We start from the raw sequence: 22,992 nt of genomic DNA, 5'->3' as shown, positions 1-22,992 counted from the left end.
ATTTAACACATTATTCTATGTAATATATAGTTATTATACTTGAGAATTGTTATTTATATAAAATCCAATATTACAGTCTATACTACTTAAAATATATCTTATATTTTATATATTATACATATACATATTTTATTAACAACTTTCATTTTGGTATTTTTGTAGTATTTGTATTTGGAGTGATTCTGGTGCTGTTTTGAGTGCTAGTAGAATTACCGACCGAAGCAATATCTATGCTAACGGAGTGCGTGGGTGATACTTCGTCTTGAGTCGATACTTCCGTCCAACTTGTCATGAACTGATGAGTGTTTATATTGTTCTTTATACTCTCGTAATAACTGAAAATATCATCATCATTTTATAATTAAAAACGAACTAAGAGTATAGGCAGTATAATACCGTGAAAAAGTTTAAATAGAATTTCACTGGTTATAGAGTCTTTGACTCTCTAACTATAAAATCCAAATACAAGGTTGTGTAATAATTATAAGACATACTATTATGTTTTACATATTATTAATGTTTTAAAATTATTATGGTAATACACACATTAATGTTGGTTTCATTTATTTCCTATACCTACCTGAGCATTTGGCCACGGGCCAACTTTATAAACTAGGCGATTAATTTAACGTAGAGGTAAATAATATATTTTTATATTTTGATGAGCCGAGTAGAAGGTGAAGCAACATTTTTCGAGGTACCCCTATAATATAGCTGTGTCATTCCACTCCATTCGTCGAAACTTTAAACATTTAGAAGAAATAATTCATAAATTACTCATTTTAAATTCGATTATTATTTTTCAAAGTAAGTAATCCGAAATATATTTTGCTAAAAATGCATATTGTCATAAGAAAAAGTAAAGACTGTTGTTTTGCAACGAAATTTACCATAATAAAAAAATATTTTAAGTAGGTAATAATATAATGATTTTATAATATTTTTTACATTTTATCGTTGAAGTGGTCGAACATAATATGATAATTGAATATTATGGTAGGGGGGATTTCGCACAGTAGTCAAGTGCCTACTCCGAATGTGAATTGTACACTGTGTGTGCTACTCTACACTAAAATAGGAACCACGATTTAAGATACTATCTTAAATCATGATAGGGACTAAAATGCACCTATTCAAACTTTTATAAATATGGAAAATAAATAGTATAATTTATAGGTAGGTACTTATAATTTATATCTCAGTTCATAGTTATCAATTGTATAATATTAACAATTTAACTCGTAAACTATCTAAAGATTCGCTATTTGCGTCTTTGGTTCTGCTCTATTAATTTGCTGAATTGTATGATTACAATTAACATTTCCATCCATTAAACATTTCTGGATACCACTGAGTAAAGCAAAATATCATGAATTGATTTAAACGTTTTGAGAACGTCACTGTGAATATATAAAATATAATAATACACGTAAAAGTTATAATTCTCCACGAATGATATTTATCAATTACTACCAAATATTTTCAATTTCGTAAAAATATGAATTTTAAATACCCAGAAAAAATCTATTAATATGATCTTAAATAATTTTAAATAGCTTTAATTGAAACTTATGAGGAGCTTTGCATTAAATTTTCAAGCTTTCCGCTATATTTATTATTAATTATAATACATACCCGTTAGACGGCTGATTGTTCTGTGATTGATGTTGTTGTTGTTGTTGTTGCCCGTACCGAGTGGTCGGCGGCGACTGCTGCTGCTGTTGTGGAGATCGATATTGCTGTTCGTACCGCATGGACGGTGGCGGCGACATCGGCTGTTGCTGTTCGAAGCGCGTGTGCGGCTGCATCGGCATATACGCTTCGTACCGCATCGGTTTTTGTTGTGGTTCGTACCGCACGTTTGGCTGCACCATTGGCTTGCTGCGCTCGTCGTACCGCATCGTCGGTGGCTGCTGTTCGCGGTACGGTTTTGGATCGACGTCGATGATCGTGAACCTCGGCGGCGGCGCAGGATGTGGTGATCTGTTTTGTTGCCCATCACCCCTTACGTCGATCACTCCGGAATGGACTACCGCTACTTCCGGATACTTGTTATTGTTGAATAAGTTGTTACTTCCACCACCGCCGCCGCCGTCTACGCCGCCTCTGTTGGGCTTTTGCAACGGCACTTCGACCAGATCCTTGTCCCAAGTTGCGCCTCTATTATCCCACGACGAACCTCTATTATCCCACGACGAACCTCTGTTATCCCACGGACTACCACCGTCCCCACCAAGCGGCTCCCTGTCCCACGAACCGCCGCTGCCTCTATTAAGCGGCTCTCTGTCCCACGAGCCACCACCCCTGGTTAGCGGTTCCCTGTCCCACGAGAACGTTGGCGAACCTCTGTTGTTGTTGCTGAACGATGTCCGGTCCTTATCCCAAGGTGACGACGTCCAGCTCTTGTAGAATGGTTCAGCCCACGAGGCGTACTTGGACGTTAGCTCGTTGGGTCGGTAATACGATTCACGGAATTCGGCCGGTTCGTCATATCTACTGTTGTACAAAGCCGTCGTCTTGGACGTGACGGACGTAACGCCATTACCACCGCCGCCACCGACTCCACCGCGGTTGTAGGTATTCTCGTAGGACGTCAATCGGTTGCGCTGCAAACTGTCCGGCGGCGCTTTCCTACGAACAAGACGGATGTTGTTTATTTATAATTAAACGCTTGTCACAATAAATTATGGGCAGTTTTGTACAGCACTTCAGTAAAAGTATTTGAATAAAAGTATAAAAATACTTTTTGAGTATTTACTCAAAACGAGTGACGTACTCAGAAATGTTAAGTGTCGTGTTATTAGTAATCATGTGTATTTCAAAGAATTGAGAGGGAAGAACCAAAGACGTAAATAACGGGAATTTATAGAAATATTTATAATGTATGCACGGAAACAAATAATTGGTTGGTTTAACTAAAATAATATGTGTACTAGCCGTAAAATGTTGTTACACGTGGCATAGCCCAAAATTCAGTTGTAAGTACCAAATGGTTACAGTTGTTTATTATGTACGATTCATTAAGAATGATAAAATATTTATGATAACCACGTACTAAGATTATATAATTATATGAAATATTGAAATTCCATGCCTTTAACTGTATAATACATAGGTCATAGATGGGTAGGTACATTTTATAGCTTAGTCTATACCGCATGATCAGTGTGTATATAAGTACGTTTTCGCTACAGCGTCAAATAATCATAGTCTAGAATGTAGACTCTATAGTCTAGACGACGACCGTATCCGACGTTGACACTAGACGTCGCCGTCGCGTCAAAACGCTTCAGGAAAACGTATTGATAGTTGATATACGGTTTGAGTGTCGTCGAACAACTGATTAGTGATTACACACAAGTTTACTTATATAGAGTATAGACCTGCATATTTAATAAGGTTTTTGTACAACGTGTAAAAATGCTCATGTAATCTTACGGTATATAGTTAATATAGTATGTTTGTAGTACATAGTAGGGCACTGTCGTACATTATATTTGTAAAAACGATTAAAAAGTATTAATTATTTCTCAGGAGAAGCGGATGGAAAAACATAATTAGCCACTTCATTAGATTTTGATTTTGTAGGAGAAGGAGAGCCGTGTGGCTTGCGTGTTCATGGTCATGTCATATTAGACATATTTTTCGTAAAAAAAAATGTCAAAAATCTTTATTTTTTCTATGATAGTGAGTTAGAGTATAGAGTCGCTCCATATAATTTTGCAGAGAAGTAGGCTGTTGGTACGTCATAACGTGTGTTGAATAGTTTTGGAAAAATGTCAATCTGGGCCGATTTATACCTCCACGGTGTAAAATATTTTACATAAAATAAATAAACTACAAGACATTGGACGTCGAACATGCTAAAAAAATCGGTTCAGTTGATTTATAGGTATAAAAATTAATGTTATATGCGTATGGATAACCTGCGTGAGAGTATTACGTGAAATAGTATTTGTTTTAGCCCCACTAGCGCTCAAAAACATAGGTATTTTAAACACTTTTCAAAATAGATTATACTATATCGCACGATATTTAATAAAAAAAAAAAAAAAAGGTCTTCTATACAACGAGACGGCATTCGCTATGTAGGCGGCGGTGGTACGCACCTGCTTGAGTCCTGCTGCAGTTGCCGGAAGTCGGCAGAAAACGGTCCCGGTCCGAGCGCGTACGGATCGGCCGCGGCGGGCGGCGGGTAACCGGCCGGCGCCCGGATCACGTCCGGCAACGTCGCGTAATATATGATCCGCTTGGACGTCCTCTGCACGGCCGGTTGCTGCTGCTGGCGCGAGTGCTGGTAAAAGCTGCTGTCCTGCTGCTGATGGTAGAACGCGGCCGTCGCCGCCGGAGGCTGTGGCGGCGGGATCTCTTCGACGCGCGAGTACACGCTGATCTCGGGCCGGGGCCGCTGCCGTTCGGCCCAGCCGTTGGACGTGACGAATTTGTGGTTCCGCGGCTTCCGCACCTCCACCTCGGCCGATCTGAGGTACCGGTCGCACGGCGACGTGCCGTTGATGTCACCGCCGGCGCCGTCGGACACCGAGGCGGACGACGGTGGCGACCGGACGTTGCCGTCGTCGTTGGCCCTAGCTTCGGGCGCGGGCGCGGCCGTTTTGGGCGTTTTGGGTGTTTTGACGTGCGCGACGTCCGCCGTGCCGATCGGTTGCAGCGACCAGACGACGGACAACAGGGCCACCAACAGCACCTCCTTCATCCTGCCCCGCCGGATACCGAGAGTGACCAAGACGACACTCGGCGGTCGACGCTTTTATAGAAATCGAATATATATATATAAATAATATATTGTGATTTATAAGCACCGTGTGCGGGGTAATACCAATAGCTGATGGTTTGGTGGTATGTCAGCTCGTGTAATGTTACCAGCCGTGCACTGTTCGCCGTCGTTGAATCTGCAGGGAATTAAATCAAACGAATATGACGTTAGTTTTTTTTTTTTTTATAGAAATACGTATCTATCGCCACATTGCCACAAATCATGTAATGCGTATAAATGTGCAATAGTACATCGGTAATTTGGTATAATATTATTGTTACAGTTTACGTTGTCTGCATTTGCGTGAATAACAAACTGAATAGGTAGATCCGAATTAGATCTCAAAACTATATGGCAATTCTCTTATTTTATCAAATCTTCCGAGTCTCCGACTCTTCGTCCAGTTAGTGTAAATTAAATATATTATACTTATTTATTTTTTGAAAATAATATAATAGAATTAAGAGTATATACTGAAGCGCGAGTAAATTATTTTCAAACATTTTTTGATTGATGTTTATAAGTTTTAAGCATTTTTTAAAAATATTTCTTATACTATTATTAAAACGTTTTTATTTTATCAATATTTATTTTATTTTATTTTAGGTAATAATATTATAATGTATTCCGGAAATATTTTGAAATTGTTTTTATAGATTTTAAATATTAAATAATTATGTTGTATTTTCTTATTGTAGAAATGTATTGTATTATTTGTACACGTATCAGTGAATTAACACATTTGAGTTGACTGCAGAGTCTTTGTTAAAATATATATGTTTGTTTTAAATTACAAATAGTTATTAAATTATTAAATGTTAATAGTAAAACGAAAACAGCCCTTGAAAAACCAAATTACAGAGCACAATTTTAGGAATCGCTGTATCAATCAATATTATATAGAATTTATTTCCTCAAACAATTTTTCGCCAACATTTGTGTCTATGTGTATATGCATAATGTATATTATATACTAGTTTTACACGTTGGTTGATACGCATATTATATATATTTATATTATACAGTAAGATGTGTATCATCGCATAATATTTTATTGTTATGCTGTGAAATTTCACAACTATATAGACCGAAAATTCGAACCGCGCATATAATATTCTGTATTTCTGATTTGGGATAAATATGTGTATATTATAATATTGGATCCAAAACTAGGTCATTATCGTCATCGGCGACTACACGGATGAATTATTGTAATATAATAATAATATTAATAACTATCATAGTTGGTTATATTCTGCAGTATACACGCCGTGGGTACAAGTTTATGCTGCGCACACCGAGGTCTGCTGGTATGATGAGGAGCGTCATGGTACACGACTCGACCGAGCAACCGAACCCGGTAGTAGTCGTTTCTTTATTCGGAGGAATCACGGTTTGGTGAACCCTCATCCTCTGCGCCCTTTATAACGCAGACTGGAAAATCGCGGTTTGCTTCGTGGAAAATTAGTTTTTGCTGTTCTAATTAGCGATTTTGTGCGACGGATTGTCGAAAAAACGCAGATTTTTTTTCCTCCGGTGAATATAATCGGTATGAAACGATTTTACTTGGGGACGAAAAAAATCAACTATTTGAAATTTTCTAAAAACTTTTTTCGACAAAGACTAATAATTGATTTAATTCACCGTCGAATCATAACAATTAACTGTGAATAAACTTTGTTTGTCGAAAAAGATAGTTGTGATTAAAAAGTTCACATTTACAAAACACGCTATCAATCACGTTTTAAAAGACATCAACCGTTATGTCCTGCACGTGACTTTGACACTTTTAAATCGACTGTAAATACCTAGTTAATTTATTTGTTGTTCCGTTCGTAATGCATAACACTATTTTTCTAACCCGAGATTCTAAAACAAACGATATTTGTGAATTTGCACTTGTTTAAATTGCTCCAATGAGCTTAATTTGGTTATAATATATATGATAGTAAAAATGAGTTGAAAGGTACTTAAAAATATTATCTCATATTGTTCTCACGTCGTAATACGTATTATTTTATAATTTATGTACGTGTGCTATACCTATATTATGTCGGGGGCATATTAAAATCGTCATGACCCGTAAAGTGTTAATGATCCGACAGTCTAAGTTTAAACGTGTATCCATATATATATATATTATATACACAATAATATACGCATAACTCGTTTTATGAGCGTTATTATTGCATGTACAATAATAAAAATGAAAGACAAAGACGAATATTTATAATCATAAAGTAGGTACCTATGTATATACATTTATTCCTTCCTCGGATGATCCGTACCTGATAATGTCACTCCGAATAAATAATTAGACCGTTCATATTGCATGGAACTTAAACTGAATCTAATCGCACGCAATCTCACGCAAACACAAGACGAAACTGTTTACTTGTGTACAACTATAAACATATAATAAGAATTGAGAATATTATGTAAAAGCAATGTAATAGCTAGCTGGAAAGGAGATGCTATATGCTTATATACATATTATACTGCTATAGGTACTAATACGCAATATATTATGTTAAACAAACATATACTTATTTCACTATTTACGCGTTTTGAAAGCTAACTCTACCTATATGTCTATTTTTTTTTATTTGAAATTAGTTATTATCAATTAAAGGTAGAAGAAATTAATATTTAAACTAGGTCTTATTTTATTAATTTAAAAATGTTTTTGTATTATAGGTTATAGTAATTAGTATAAATTATATGAATGATGTAAAGTATAATATTATATACATTTAATAATTCATATCAGTAATTAATCATATATTATACGTATTATAGGTACCTCATATTTATTAATTGATATTTCATAAAAATTATTCAGCCCTGACTATGTATAGTGAGTCAGTCACGATTTTAGTTTTTACTACTACCTTCTGTTGCAACGTTGCAAGACTAAGTTTATAACGAAAACTGTAATTATGAACCGAATTTACATTTTCCCTTACATAAATATCGTAATTATATGTATTACTGTTTTTAGAATTTTTCAAGTTTATGTAAGAACTGGACCGACTGTGTAAACATTAAACATACATTATTGTAATATTATTTACACGCCGTGTATTATATTCTATTCAGAATGCATTGCAAATGATAGGCCATCGAACAAAGTTGTCTACATATTTTGTCTGCGGCAAGATGAGTTGTGCAATTATTAAGAAAATTTCATAGAACGATTAGCTCAAGAAGAAAATACTACAGCCAGAGGAATTCACACAGTAGTGAAAAACTTGCGCATGTTATAACATTGTAGCAGCACGGTTGAAGGTACCCTATGACTATAATTAATACTTAATATTATACATTACGCGGTTTCGTGGGAAACCAACACTAGTGAGCTAGATTAACAATTGCTATCAAATATTTTACCGGTTAAGTGTGTGTGTGTGTGTGTGTGTAGTGTATGCCGTAAAAGAATTCGAACACTCGAATGTGTAAATATTGGTGTATATAGTTAGGTAATAATAAAAATAAAAAATGACTAATAATAATAACAATAATTATAAGTATATAAAAGACCCAAATATAATTATTTTTAACACATTTCTTCTAAACGTCACTCGAAAATCGACACCCCCATACATAACTTTCACACACGTCTCGGACATGCGGGGTTGTATCCAGTATAATTTATTTATTTGCTTAGGTGACAATGGTTACATGGTTCTAGATGAATAATATTAATATATAAAATACCGAAATAACGTTAAATCGCGCCAGGTTACGATGTATAGGTATATAGGTAATATTGTGTTATACTCACTTAAATATGATATGGTTCAGTACGAATGGATCGCATACGTTCGACGACTGCGGTGCAGCAAATACTGTGCGTAACGTAAGATCTTTTCGCAGACGGAGGCTAATGCCTCCTTAGCCTCTATTATAAATACTGTAAATACCACCACCGTTGTATTGCGGCGATGAGAACGATACTATACAACTGTAGTTCTCTTTATTATATATACACGTACAGAGTGATTCGCCAAGTACGCTCATCCCCGTTTCCCCTTTAATAGTGAATTTATTAAAATTCTGATTTTCGACATTTTGAAGTTCACTCGTAAAATCCACAATATTTTCAAATATTACACTTTATTTTCGCATACGACGGAGTGCGTCCCGGGTGATACAATTTTTTTTTCAAACACAGATCACCCCGTACACAACCACTCTGTATACATTGTGTATAATACGATGAACTGTAACTGCAGTTATTGCAGACTGCTATTAATTATTATATATTTATAATATGCATATATATATATATATATATATATATATATATATATGTATACGTAAAACCGTAGAGGGAGTACTCCGCGGCAGTGCAGACGTCTGCGGCAAGTATAGCTTGATATTGCGTTTAAAACAATTCCTATAATTAACGATCCGGACCATAAGATAGGTAATATAATGTATACAGATTTTAGTGTATACGTTCGTATTGTTGTGTGCCTTTAAGTGTATATTATGCATTATTATATTGTTTAATTCGGTAAAACGCCCGTTTAACTGTAGCGCATGTGTCGGGCGTTTATATAATTCGTTTAAACTCTTTAAAGTGTACCTATACATACACTCTTCGATTCACTTAAAAACTCGTCTGCGTAAATCGGCGTACCTAGTAATATATTTTGTATTAAGTGCAATTTTATTTTATTTTAAGTTTTTCATAGTAAATTTAAATTAAGAAAAAAAAATATTTTGAGATTAAATTGTTTTGAACATACGTTTTGATATTACGACACATAAAAATAAATTCCAAATGCGATTCTTGAACAAATTATCAATAAGTACGCTTGCAGGTCATCGAATTATTGACGTGTTGCATTAATTATTAAACCATTAAATATACATAATAATTTAAATGTATCAAGCTTAATCGTTAGGTGTCAATTAATTATTTTATGTTTTTTATAACATCTACAACAAGCATTATTATTTTAGTTTAATCTGCAAGATGCAGAATCATTGTAAAATTTATATTGTACTCGACTTATGTCGTTATTTATTATACACATATTAAATGTCTTAGGTAGTTTATGTTCAGTGTGTTTTTTTTTTAATATTTGAAACCAAAATTATCTATATTATTATTTATTATATTAAATATATTATATATACATAAAAATTTTTTTTGACTCAACAATAGAACTCACAATTTCATAATAACATAAAAATACGTCATATGTTATACCAGTATCGTGGTATCTTAACATGCTGTCACGAATCATGACTAGTATATTAGTGAGAACAATTTTCAGAATTTTTTTGAAACAAAAGTAATTTTATTAGTTGCAATCGTATAATCGTTTTTTATTAAACACATATTATATAATATTAAATAATTTAAATAAAATAAAATATATTATATTATGAATTCACATATGGTATAACTATAAAAAAAATAGTTTATAAATGTGTATAGATTCATTTACTTATATAATAGTTGTTTAATAATTATTTTATAAACTTGTTTTCACATTAATATCGATTAAATACAAATTTTTATAATAACTATAATTTGGGAAAATATAAAAAAAAAACAAATAGTGTGATCAAAGATCATTCTTATGCGTAGAATTTAAAAATACATATAACATATTGTTTTGGAATAGTCAATTATTTATTGATGGACATTTATAGTTTGGTATTTACTGAGATAACAATCCTTTTATTTCGTTTAAAAGAACCGAACCAATGACCATTTTCTCACAATTAACGCATACCGTAGCCAAAGACTCTTGTTTGGTAATAGTAAGTAACACAAGACAATTAGATGACAATGTCTGACCACTGAACCTGAAATATGAACATCAATTATAATAATTAAAATTTCCACTGGAATGAAACATTATTTTTAAATTCACAAAACGTGAAAAAAGCATGTTATTTATATTAAAGCGTTTGGTTTTTGTGGGTTAAAGTTTATTATTTTATAATAATTTCATTGTTGTTTCTTCTATGAACATGTAATATTAACAAACATATATCGGTACCTGAATATATTTTGTTCTTCAGTAATAACACGTGCAACGTTGAATATTTCAAATACGGCTTTTTGTATTTCTAGATTAACATTTTTCAAAGTGACTTGGGCCATATGCTCATTCATCCCTTTAAGTTTTACTAAAAGCAAAATGTTATTATTATATTTAGTGTGAAAACTATAAACGCACGAAATAATATTAAAAGTCAAGGGTCGTTTTTTAAATTCAACGATAATAATAATTAAAATTGAAAAAAAAATCAGGATCCATTTAATTTTGTTAGTATTATTTGGTTTACCTTGTTCGCTAACAAAGTCGTCCTCGCTCATGGACAGCGGCTGAACGAGTTCACCAGCGGGGACGCGCAATACGACGTCGCTTTTACGTTCCATACCGGCGGTGAACCAGGAGACTTCCAAAACGAGAGGTTGAATAGAATCCTTGTAGTCGACTCCGAGTGCACCCAGGGTGACCGAACCCGGTAACAATTGCATGATCGGGGCCGAATTATGAATACTCATGTCAGAACTCTATAAAGGTACATAAAAACATATTTAATTAAATATACGTCCCTTGTTGTACCAATAGATACGTACAGCGGAGTATAAAAACCTTACCACAGATAATAATAGGGATTGATTCAACGAGTAGTGATGAGCTATAGCGTATGACGAGCATTGAGTAATAATGTCGTTGTTAATTGTATATAATAATGCGTAACGATGTTGTAAAAACTATGTATACATTATGTATAAGCTTTAATCCTTTTCTCCCTTTCCCAAAAATAAAATAAAGATAAATTCAAACTTTGGATTCCGTATTGCAAGAAAAACTATCAACCTTCGTGAAAAATGTTAATACGCTCATTTTATAGGAGGCAAAATCGAGATCAATAACTATATTTGATTACCATATATTATATAATAATTAATATAGTACTTACGTACGTCTTAATATAGATTATGTGATCTATATTATGTACGGCAATAAAGGTAAGATCGTATAACACTGATTTCGCCTCCCAAATGAGCGTGGGCGACGCGTTTGTTTACTGTGGAGATTGTCTCTCTCGATATATATTCATATTATACATTTATGCATACAGAATGTACAACAAGAAGTAAGAATTGAAAAAATATGTAATTATAGCTAACTATCTAATAGTTTTCGATTTTAAATACCGATTAGGATTAAAATCTTGACTAGTTAATTACATTGTTCAATTATTTATATTACACTCTATGTATAAATATATAATATACAATGTATATTATATATGTACAAGTATGCGCGTGTGTATGACGACTATGACGTTTATGTATAGAATTGAAAACCATCATTGTGTATTGTGTGTTTATGAATACCTTTTGAGTCCAGTGAATGTTGGTGAGAGCTTCTTTACTATCGTGATTAGTGAGGGTTAATTCCACGCTAACCATTTTCGATATTAAGTGAGGACTTCTTGTGAATCGCGCTAGTATACTCAGTTCATTGTGTCCGTTAATTTTGTTCAATATTTCGGTTTTCACAGATGGCACAAAACTTGGAGCTACTGTCTATATATTATAAACATAACACACGGTTGTAAGATTTTTTTTTAACTAATGTATCAGTTCATAGTTATTACATCAGCGTACATAGTATATTATACTAACAGCCAGTTTTAATAGATATACTTTCAAACATACCTTTCTGAAATTTTGTAGTATTGATTGTGTAGCGGGAAATGATGATGGTTGATTGCTGCTCAACGGAGAGAGAATATTCCCCAACGACGGTACCAACGTAGTTTGTCCGACCGGGGCAACTATGCATATTCGAAAGAGTAGAAAAAGTTTATTAGTATTGTATAACGACAAACGCCTTTAAGGTCATTTAGAATTTAAAAGTACGGCGGCAATAAATATCTCCTCAAAATGATTGCAGTTTTAATTAAATTTGATTAATTTTCCATAATAGAAAAAATAGTTTTTGGAGTCTTGCAAACATGTTATTATGAACAGTGTATTGTACCAGATAACAATCGTTCCAGGGCATATTATTATTATATACATGTTTGCACGCACAAGACCTATCGTAATATGAGAGTGTACGATAATATTCAAAAAACCCATGTACACCTATCATGTCAAACTCAAAGTATTACTTGGACCAAAACATATGTATAAAAATGTTTGTGGGTCACACGAAAATATTTTTTTATTATTATTATTATTTATTATGAATAATTAAAGATTTTTCTTTCTTAGACTTTGGGCCGCAAAAAAATTAAGTCGCGGGCCGCGTGCTTGACATGTTTTCTGTACATTATATAATATTGAGCATACAATCATGATAAACTGATTTCAAAAACTTACAGTCATCTAGTTCCAACAACAAGTCTACATTGCTCTTAGCAGACGGTTTGGGGACATTTTTTTGTACAGCAATAACATGTTCATCGCTGCTATCGCTCTCGACGGATTCACTGTCTGAACTATTTTCATCGGAATCGATAAAACGTCCTTGATTTTTTTTCGTCTATTGCATATATTTCAAACAATATTACCATTATAATTTAAATAAATTACTACCCCTATCTTCTATTTAACCCCATGATCATTTTACCTCCGGTTCAATTTTTTCGTAGGAAGAATCCGACGACGAGTCTGTAGTGTCGTCGTCAGAATCGTCAGATTCTTCTGAACTGTCGTCGGAATTGTTCTCGGAATCGGAATAGAATGTTTTATTCTTATTAATGGTAGTCCGTTCGGCCTTCTGTTTAACAGGCTTTTCTTGTTCTTCCGGCAAAGCCACGCAACGAACGCTTGAATCCGTTGGCAAATCGGGGAACTGAGGTAAATCTTGATATCCGATTGCTCGGCTATTGATGTAATGCGATAATGAGCCCATTTGATATTCTTCCCGATCTGTGATTATATGATTCAAATATTATACTACTCGATGTAAGAGACACGCGAATAGAAAATACTAAAGAATAAGATTTATATTATAAAATATGATATTATGAAATTTAAATGTTAATTGGTAATTATACTATCGTATTATACGACCAGACAAACTGTCTACCTGTAATAAATAAAATCTGCGAATTACAAAGAATAAACTATATTAACTAAAAAAAAAATTCTTCAATATAAAAATTAATCAATTAATATATTATTTGATTAATGATAATTGGGGCCTGGATTTAAATTCCTAAGACACTATCGCTCGATTTTGGCACTAAAGTAAATATACCTAATATTAAATTAAAAGATGACAATATTTTGGAGGACAAAACGTTGAGTTTTTTTTAAAAAAATTAAAATTTTGAAAAGTTAAGGTTATTTAAAAATTTTGAAATTTCGGTAATTTTAAACGATTATAATGAATGTTATATTGGGAATAACGGAAAAAACTCAGCGTCTTGTTCTCCGCAATATTGTCATATTTTAATTTTATGATAAGTATAATTACTCTAGTACCAAAATTGAGCGAGTTCTACTCAGACTGCGTAAACGCGTTTTGTCTATATCGTACATAAGACGGAGACAACACATGCAGGTATAATGTCCTTTTAATATTAAAATATTTATTTGTACTTATTGATTATCGATATATATATATATATAATTTAAGTAATAAAATTAATTGTTAACAATAATCTGCAACTTTTTATTAGTTAAATAAATGTTTATTGAAAAAATTAATTACCAACGAAATTGGACTGTAGTAACGGAGCAGGTTTTTCAGCTAAAAATATGTTATTCGCATGTTTGCTCAATACGCTGTCCTTGAATTGTTCGGGAGGAAATAATATGTTGTTCAAAAACCTCGAACGATCTCGAATATCGTAGTTTTGATCGTATTTGGCTTGTTTTAACACATACTGGCACAATAAAGTTGTCTGCGCGGGATTTGTCAAGAACAATTTGACCGCTAAATTCATTATCTGTAATTTCACTATATCTTCCTATGCACACACACAAGCAACAATAAACATTGAATTAAAATATCTGTATTACACGCAAATAACGGTAAGTCGTGGCCAGTACATTACGTAATTGAATCATTTTAAAAGAGCTAAGTTTACCTCAGTGACGTATGTTTTTGCGACTTTCCTAAGAACATCGGGCGCTATGGTGGATACCAATTGTGAGTATTCTCCTAACAACCACAAAATTGATGCCCTCGCTTGAGGTACGGCTATAGAGTCCATTAATCGAGCCATGTGTCTTATTATGTCGCAGTGGGCTTCGGGCTGGTTTTGCAACAATTTTTTAATGACTACAACGCTTTCGGCTACTACCGCTTCTATGAAAAACGACAAAAAAGACACGCAATGTATACACTCGTGATTTATGTACAGGCGATTTAAAATCTGTAATGCTATTGGGACTTACCGTCACGACTCGACAACATGGAAACCAACCCACTAAGACACGTTTCTGTGACTTCTTTGATGTTGGAAGCACATCTGAAAATAAAAAAAATGTTTAAATGGTACATAAAATATTCATTTAAACAACTCTGCAGTCATATAAATCAAAGTTATATAATATGGATTCCACGACAAAATATCCCAGTAAAAATATCCCGCGTAAATAATTACTTAAAATGTTAACCTTTATAATAAAAGTTGTGATTAGAAATAATAATCGAACTTTATCTAAAGTGAATGTATATTATTCGTTATTACTTATTTTGATAATGTCAGCTAACAGTTTTAAATTAAATTGTTTAATCAAAACTTTTTATAATAATCTTATATATACCTTTTATATTACAATATCGTTTTAAACATTTTTTTGAATTCTATAAATTCTAATAATAATTGTATTGTATTAATATCTATTTAACTTGTTAAAGATTTACATTTTGAATTAATATTTACGCGGGATATTTTGACGTGTCACCTATAATATGTACTACACAATATATATAAATATATAATACTATAATGTATCTTGTTATACAGTGTTTTTATGATTTCGTTCGATGAAATTAAATGTATGAGCATTAAATATATATATACATTTTAAACAATAACTATTTTTTTCTATGAAATGTATAGCAGTTTTAATTTTGCTGAAAAATTCATCATTTTTGGTTCATCACTTTATTAATTAAAATTAAATTTATTAAATGCATTAATTTTCAACTGATATCTGAATAAATGTATTTATTTATATTTTGTAATATATAATTACTTATTTGTGTAGAGGTATCGATATTAAATATGAGCGAAATGCTTTTTTTTGTGCTACATTATTTATTAGATTTTTGATACAAGTTTAATTTTAAAAAACAATTACTTAATTCTAGAAAATTAAAATGATTTTAATTAAAAGTATTAATGAATTCTCCAAAGTTTTAAGAGGATCGTAACTAATGAAGTAGCGAACAAAATTGATTAAGCATTTTTTGTTCTTATTTTTATCTTACCACAAGTATATAACAACAAGTTTACTTAACGTTAAGTTTCGTTCAATTTAGCATTATTGTATCAGATAACTTACCTATCATTAAACTTAAACGTGTAATAACTTTATCTGTGTTCTGTCAGAGGTGCTTTTTTATTACTTTAATTTTGAAATGAAATATGTTATTGTTGTCGATATTATACATATTTATAGAATATATATAGAAATATTTTTGACAAATATTATCATATTAACTGTTAATTTACCTACATATATTATAATCATATTTTTTTTTTTTATAGAGATCTGACTACCTAACAGTCAGTTGATCATTGAGACCAATGAGGATCGATCAAAAAGAATCATAAGAAGAATTGTATACCATAAAGGCCTGAGGAAGGCCGTAAAATTGAAAGCAAATTAGATAATGCTGTGATATATTGGAATAGAGAAACTTAACGCGTGTTGATGAGTTCGATGTTTTCAGATCGGAAATCGAGATCACGAATAGAATCGGAAAAACGGCTAATCGAGCGTATAAAGATCGTCAGACAATGATTTCTTGTCGTTAATGGCTATCACAATAGTAAAACTGCACGTGTTTGTATAAATGTATATATTTACAAACCCAATCATTTACAGGCAACATTCGTTTAAAGTAGATGTATACTGGAGGAAGTCAACAAGTGGGTGACATACACGGAAAAACAAAACAATCAATTCCACTACAAAAATAATAGGATTAACGTAATATCTATAAGAATGTCTGTATTATAGGGAAAGCCATAAAATTGGTAAAATTTACAAACTGAAACATTATGTTCAATCTACGAGTACTGTAGTTATTAAGAATTTTCATTGTTCATACTATTTTAGTTAATTCAATTAATTCAATCGACAGTAAAAAAGAATACCATTAAACAGTAAAATACGTACGTATGATAAATATTACATTATAAATTTATAAGTCAACAATAACTGTATAGTTAGTTTCTTATTAAAGACTAATCATTTTATATTATGGTCATAAATCATAAAATCCATTATATTATTTTAGTATTTAACCATATTATAAGTAACATATCAAGTCTGACTGATAATTGTTTTCAATATAATGCAGAAAAAACTCGTTAAGATTATTATTTGACGGTATTTTCATAATAAACACCACGTGGAATTTCTAGTCACGAGTTGTAATTGGAGTTTCAACTATACATAATTGAATAACGGTTATTTACAAATTATAAGTAAAACACGAGAAAGTGTTGTTGGCACAAAATAACTTATTAAATGAAGTCTTCTAAAGTAAGAAAACGTAAAAAAAAAAGTTTAATATATATTTTTTTTACCGTTTAATTAAATTGTTATTATACTTGGGGACGTAGGATAATGACATTACTATATTTATTACCCTGTATGTTGGTTATTATCTGATAAAATCTAGATTTATATTTATATTGGTATTGATCGTACACATTACACAATCATATTTTAATAAATATTAATAATATAATAATTACTTTATCAATTATAAAAAAAAACTAGACGAAATGCGTACTATCAATAAATTGATATACTTAGGTAAGAATTTAGAATCTGTCCCCACTCTGCTACATGTTCATACTTTAATTTATTTGATTTTCTTTTATGCCAATCATTATTTTTCCTTGACCTGTTTTTATTATTAATATTTTTACCCTTATTAAATCAACTGGAAACAATGACATTGTCTTCATATTTTTATCAATCTACTCATTATTTCCTTTTTGTCAAGTAATGCTCTGATATAAAATTATAAACGTAAACAATTAAATTGATTTTTGTCATCAGCTTTTGATGGTTAAACTTGAAACTTGAAATTTTCGCGAAATGTTTATATAATCATTTTCTATATGTGATATAATTTTCAAAATATGTTGACTCTACTGGAGCGATTTTTAGGCATAATTTTTCTAAATTTCTTTTACTATATTTGTTAATTAAAAACTATTCGATGGGTCAAAATTCTTAAAAATTTCAAAGAACAAGTATTTAGTAGTAAACATTTATAAAATCAAAGTTTGAAAATGCAATATATTATTTTTCGTAGATATTTCATAGGTACTAGAACTAAAAATCTAATAAATAAACGACACAATTATTTTTTTAGACATTTGAAGGAATTCAAATTTGAATTAAATTACATATTTTAACGGTGGTTAATTATGTTAATTATTTTTTTAAAATCAAAAACATTATTCGTGGAGACTATAAACTTACGCATATTATTAGGAATTGTGCTATACACAATAACATTTTCAAGATAAAATTTTAAATTATTAATAAGTCAAAATTACTTTAAAAAATTCAGTTTATCTGAATTTAATAAGTGCCGTACATTTGTCTAATATTTTTTAGGAGAAAAATACTTCGAATTTCCACTTTTTTTAGGGGGCGAACTTCATACATTATATATATATATATATATATACAGTAATGTTCCCATCATTTTTTATGAGAGCATACTATGCTAAAGAACGCTAAAATATAGGTATTTATTTTTTTTAACGATAAAAGTGGCGGCGAGAGGTTTAATTGACAAAATTGAAAAAAAATGACTACTATATTTTTAATATATAAAAACTAAATTAATTACTTAAATAAATTGACAAAAAATTGTTTTCTTAACTCATGTCGAGTGTCGGTATTAATATAATATGGTTTGCTTGAGAGTATACGTAGTATATGTAGTATACCCAATGGGGACACTACCTATTTCCCACTTGTCATCACTCACAAGGTGTTCTCTGATATCAAATTGGATCTAATTAGTACTTTGAGGTCAAAAGTTAAAATACCCTGTACTTTTTATTACTTATAGTACTTATTAGGGACAGTTTTTTTTTATTAATATTAAGAACTACATTGAAGTAATTCATTTTAATTTTTCCTAAATATTATAGGCATTATTAAAAATATATGTAGACCTTGTTTAAAAACTATATATATATTGTATATTAAAAACTAAGTAATTAATTATAATAAGTTAAGTAAGCAAAGCAGATAATAATCTGAAATGCAAAAGAGCTAATATCAGAATGTGTTATAAATTATAAAATAGATTTTTACCCAAAATGTATTGGTTATCCTTAATAATTATCAAACTACAACAAATAAAAATGATTCAAATTGGATATTACACGCTGTGGAACTGTGATCAGATGTATTCAGAAGTATAGTTAGATAATAGTTTATAACAAAATTACATTTTGCGAATTAAATAAATAAATAATAATTAAATATTATTTACCTTCCAATAGCTTGGATAGCAGCAGCAACAAACTGCTTATCTGTGCTGGAAATGTATGTTTGAACTTCTCTAAGTATTGTGGATATACTTGTTTCATTTGCCAAATTTGTCATAATGTCAAGTTTTAATAATTTTATATGTGTAGGATCATTAGATCTGACAAAAAAACTTTTTAAGTAAGGTTCAAACATACTCTGAAAAATATCAAGTTTTAAATAACTATTAATTATTAATTTTATCAAAAAAATACCTTTCTAGCTATTGAAATAGATGCAATGGAATTCAACACAACTGATTGAACTTCTCTATGACTTCTTAATAAGCGGATTAATGCTTTAGCAATCACATTAACTTCCGATTTTGGAGCTAAATGATGATATAACTGAGCAACACTCATCACCACCTTATAATTAATACAAAAGTAAAGTAAAATTAAATTTTTTATAAATATCATTACTATCAAGCAAAATGTTTGAGGTAAATTAAATATTTATTGATTATAAATGAATTGTATTATTGAAAAGATTGGTGTTGTAGTAATGATTTAAAATTTTTTCAGCACCTTCGTAACTCAAATTTTCTACAGTAAATCTATCACTACCCCCAGTTTTATAAGAAAAAAAAGTAGTTTTAGATAAGACCACTGAACAAAGGTTATTTTTATTGTGTCACAGTCGAATGTGCTGACAGGTAGATCATTATTTAAACAAACCAAGCAATAAAAATGGTTTTCGTGTAATTTTAGAGATATATTTAGTTTATATTTTTTTTTTCAGTTTAAAAATATGAACTGTTCAGTTCTTGTAACCCACAGTTAAAAATTGATATTTACAACTAAATTCTAAACCATGAAAATGGCTTATATCTGAATATTAATATTGTTTATGAAACAAAAACAGATTTTCAACATTTGACCTATTTTACCAATTTATTTTCTAAAAGTATAAGAAATGATGTAACATCATATATATATATAATAATATTATTGAATGGAAATTTGATTAAGTTTTCTGAGATGAATTCTTTTCAAAAATAATTTATGAGCATTATTAATTTAAATATTAAAAGAGATTTCAAAATTCACTGTTCAATTAAATTAAAACATTTAATAATAATTTACAGCAGCATTTCTGCTTTGAAACAAAGGCTTAGCATTCCTAAGCAAAAGACGATGGTCTTGATCCAATACAGTTGATTTATCATCTACACCAGCCTCCTCACAACTAGATAAATCAGAGCTATCCAAGTTAGAATTTTGGATATTTGGACAATCATTTGTATCCTGTAAATATATACTGATTAATTTATTTAGTTCAATAAAAAATATTCTATTATTCTTACATTTTTATTAGGATTGACAAATTGAGTACGGCCATATCTTGTTAACATGTTTACAATAATTACTTGTCCCCATTCATCGATATCAACCAATAGGTTACAAAGTTTTCTATATATTTTGTGTATAAGATCAATTCTTTCGGGACAAACCTAAACAACAATTTAAAATTATATTTATATTTAATATTTAACCTATTTTAAAGACAATCATATTCAACATAATTAAATTTAATTGTCGATAAAATAAATAATTGCTACTCAAAAATTAAAATAAGATATTATATAAAAACTAAATAAACACCTCTTCAAATGCCATAACTGTTGATCCAACTACAAGTGTTGATTTATCAGCTAATAATTTTTCTATTACTGTAATAAGTTCTTCTTTCTGATCAGGGTCCAAACTAAAACAAAATTATAATAGTTTTTAAAATAATTTTTAGTTTTTTGTTTTAATTAATAATATAAGTAAAATAACAATTCTTTAGGGCTTGTAAATTCTAAAATTTAGAATGTCAATAATTACCTGTATAATTTGGGAATAGCGTGCGCGGCAGTCTTACGAACATATGGTGACATATCAGCAGCCGAATCTTTAATAGCTAACATGACAATTGGAACAATCATTACAACTCTTATACTAGATAATACTCTCAAAGCAGATGCTCGTATTAATTGATTTGGGTCCTAAAATTATAAATATATGCATATATAATTACATTTATTGTTTAAAATTTTAACTTATTTCATTTAAAATAAATACCTTTAATGCTCTTTGGAATGTAGATATAGATAAAAGTGCTAAATCTTGTTGTTGTTCAGCATAACGAACTAAGTATACATATACTAGTTTTTTTACTTCAATATTTTTAGAAACTACATTCTTAACAACAGCTGGAAACAGCTCTGATGCATCCCTTCCTTTGGCAATCATCTAAAATTATAAACACTTTCAATGAATCATTTTATTAATAATTTTAATATTTTTATAATGTATATTACACCAATAATTCGTTTCATAGCTTCCAATTTTGGTCCATCTTTTGCAGAATCTAGCATTTGTTTCAAATCGTCATGCCTGGTAAAATTATTATTAATTAAATGCGTACATAATATATGTAATATATATTTAATTGACTAAACATACAAAGATAGCTTATATAATAACTAGAATAATTTGATTTGGATGCAATAGTTTGTGTTAATGTATTTAAAGTATAGAATAAAACCACTAAAAACCATATGTTAAATCTACAAATTTTGAAAAATATAATATTTAATTTTATACCATATAACATCTTTCATCCGTAAAAAATAAGAATAGATCAAATTAGTTATCTTATTTTAATACTATTAAATTATTTCATTGCATCACAAATGTATTTTTCAATTTGATACAATTTATTTTTATTATAAACAGATTGCATAAGTTAAGATCTAGTTAAGGGATTTGGAGCATGCCTACACAACTATATTGTTATTTAACAGTATGTTAAAATGTCTAAATGTTTGTTAGTTGTACATTTGATATAAATGTATTTTTTTTTGTCCATAATAAGTAGAAATTTACTTTTTATAATCAGACACAAAAAACGATGACAGTCCTCCTGAAGCTGGATCACTTGCATAATCACCATCACCAGTTGTAGATGATGACAAGCCATTCTTGTCATACGATCCATTGGTGCCACCCGACATGTTACTGTAATTCTGTGGTGAAATCGAAAGCATTGAAGATCTTGGTAATACATAGATCATTATAACAATTTAAGTATTTATTGAATAAAAATTCTACTAATGCACTGATCCCAAATGAATAATGATAAATATTTACTTACAGTTGTTGATGAAGAATTCATGAAGGTAACGGGATCCAATAATTGGAATCAATAAGTAGTTAATTTAATTATTTAAAAAAAAATCTGTTGTAAGCTTTATGGCTTAAACTGCTATAGTGGACTATTGGATTACCTACATTCAAACGTATAGCAATAAATAGTGAAACCTATAATTAAACAGGTAGGTGTTGGTGTCAGGTGAACACTGAACTTTAAAACTGTGCTTGTTAGTTGTCAGTGCTTAGTAGTAGATATTATCACCGCTTTTGGTGACTGTGACGTAGGATTTGATAAGAAACAAATTGAAATGCAATGATAGTCGATGGATAATAAT

At 30.6% G+C, this 22,992-nt stretch overlaps 2 protein-coding genes across 4 annotated transcripts; both read right to left on the bottom strand.

Annotated features, from left to right (window-relative positions):
• Positions 1–115: 115 nt before the first annotated feature.
• On the bottom strand, positions 116–8,658 carry LOC113548126 (uncharacterized protein DDB_G0283357-like). 2 transcript variants are annotated; one of them, XM_026948817.1, is made up of 6 exons: positions 8,559–8,622; positions 7,023–7,179; positions 4,838–4,910; positions 4,110–4,765; positions 1,636–2,631; positions 116–335 (listed from the first exon to the last, which is right to left on the bottom strand). In XM_026948817.1, the coding sequence occupies exons 2-6, from the start codon at positions 7,034–7,036 to the stop codon at positions 143–145; spliced, it is 1,932 nt and encodes a 643-aa protein (XP_026804618.1). In that variant the 5' UTR covers positions 7,037–7,179; positions 8,559–8,622; the 3' UTR covers positions 116–142. The 2 variants fall into 2 exon arrangements, with proteins under 2 accessions (XP_026804618.1, XP_026804620.1); XM_026948819.1 differs by lacking the exon at positions 7,023–7,179 and having other exon boundaries at positions 8,559–8,658.
• Positions 8,659–10,266: 1,608 nt separating this feature from the next.
• On the bottom strand, positions 10,267–22,869 carry LOC113560373 (AP-3 complex subunit beta-1). 2 transcript variants are annotated; one of them, XM_026966207.1, is made up of 20 exons: positions 22,659–22,869; positions 22,391–22,558; positions 21,823–21,898; positions 21,584–21,754; positions 21,347–21,507; positions 21,122–21,224; positions 20,824–20,970; positions 20,603–20,764; positions 19,733–19,885; positions 19,483–19,676; positions 15,174–15,247; positions 14,864–15,084; positions 14,485–14,743; positions 13,396–13,697; positions 13,146–13,308; positions 12,477–12,595; positions 12,153–12,344; positions 11,087–11,318; positions 10,798–10,927; positions 10,267–10,600 (listed from the first exon to the last, which is right to left on the bottom strand). In XM_026966207.1, the coding sequence occupies exons 2-20, from the start codon at positions 22,549–22,551 to the stop codon at positions 10,453–10,455; spliced, it is 3,168 nt and encodes a 1,055-aa protein (XP_026822008.1). In that variant the 5' UTR covers positions 22,552–22,558; positions 22,659–22,869; the 3' UTR covers positions 10,267–10,452. The 2 variants fall into 2 exon arrangements, with proteins under 2 accessions (XP_026822008.1, XP_026822007.1); XM_026966206.1 differs by having other exon boundaries at positions 22,391–22,530; positions 22,659–22,679.
• Positions 22,870–22,992: the final 123 nt, after the last annotated feature.

This window comes from Rhopalosiphum maidis, chromosome 4 (genome assembly GCF_003676215.2).
Source record: "Rhopalosiphum maidis isolate BTI-1 chromosome 4, ASM367621v3, whole genome shotgun sequence".
Lineage (NCBI taxonomy): Eukaryota > Metazoa > Arthropoda > Insecta > Hemiptera > Aphididae > Rhopalosiphum > Rhopalosiphum maidis.
Note: the sequence above shows the minus strand (reverse complement) of the source record. Positions and strands in the feature narration are given on the sequence as shown.

Bases quoted from the DNA above. Each gene is read 5' to 3' on its own strand.
- LOC113548126 (XM_026948817.1), bottom strand. The intron at 2,632-4,109 runs GTGCGTACCACC...TCTTGTTCGTAG, and splicing joins CTGCAGCAGGACTCAAGCAG to GAAAGCGCCGCCGGACAGTT. The intron at 336-1,635 runs GTATGTATTATA...TGATATTTTCAG, and splicing joins AACAATCAGCCGTCTAACGG to TTATTACGAGAGTATAAAGA.
- LOC113560373 (XM_026966207.1), bottom strand. From the start codon at position 22,551: ATGCTTTCGATTTCACCACAGAATTACAGTAACATGTCGGGTGGCACC. The intron at 21,899-22,390 runs GTAAATTTCTAC...TAATTTTACCAG, and splicing joins TTTGTGTCTGATTATAAAAA to GCATGACGATTTGAAACAAA. The intron at 15,085-15,173 runs GTAAGTCCCAAT...CGTTTTTCATAG, and splicing joins CATGTTGTCGAGTCGTGACG to AAGCGGTAGTAGCCGAAAGC.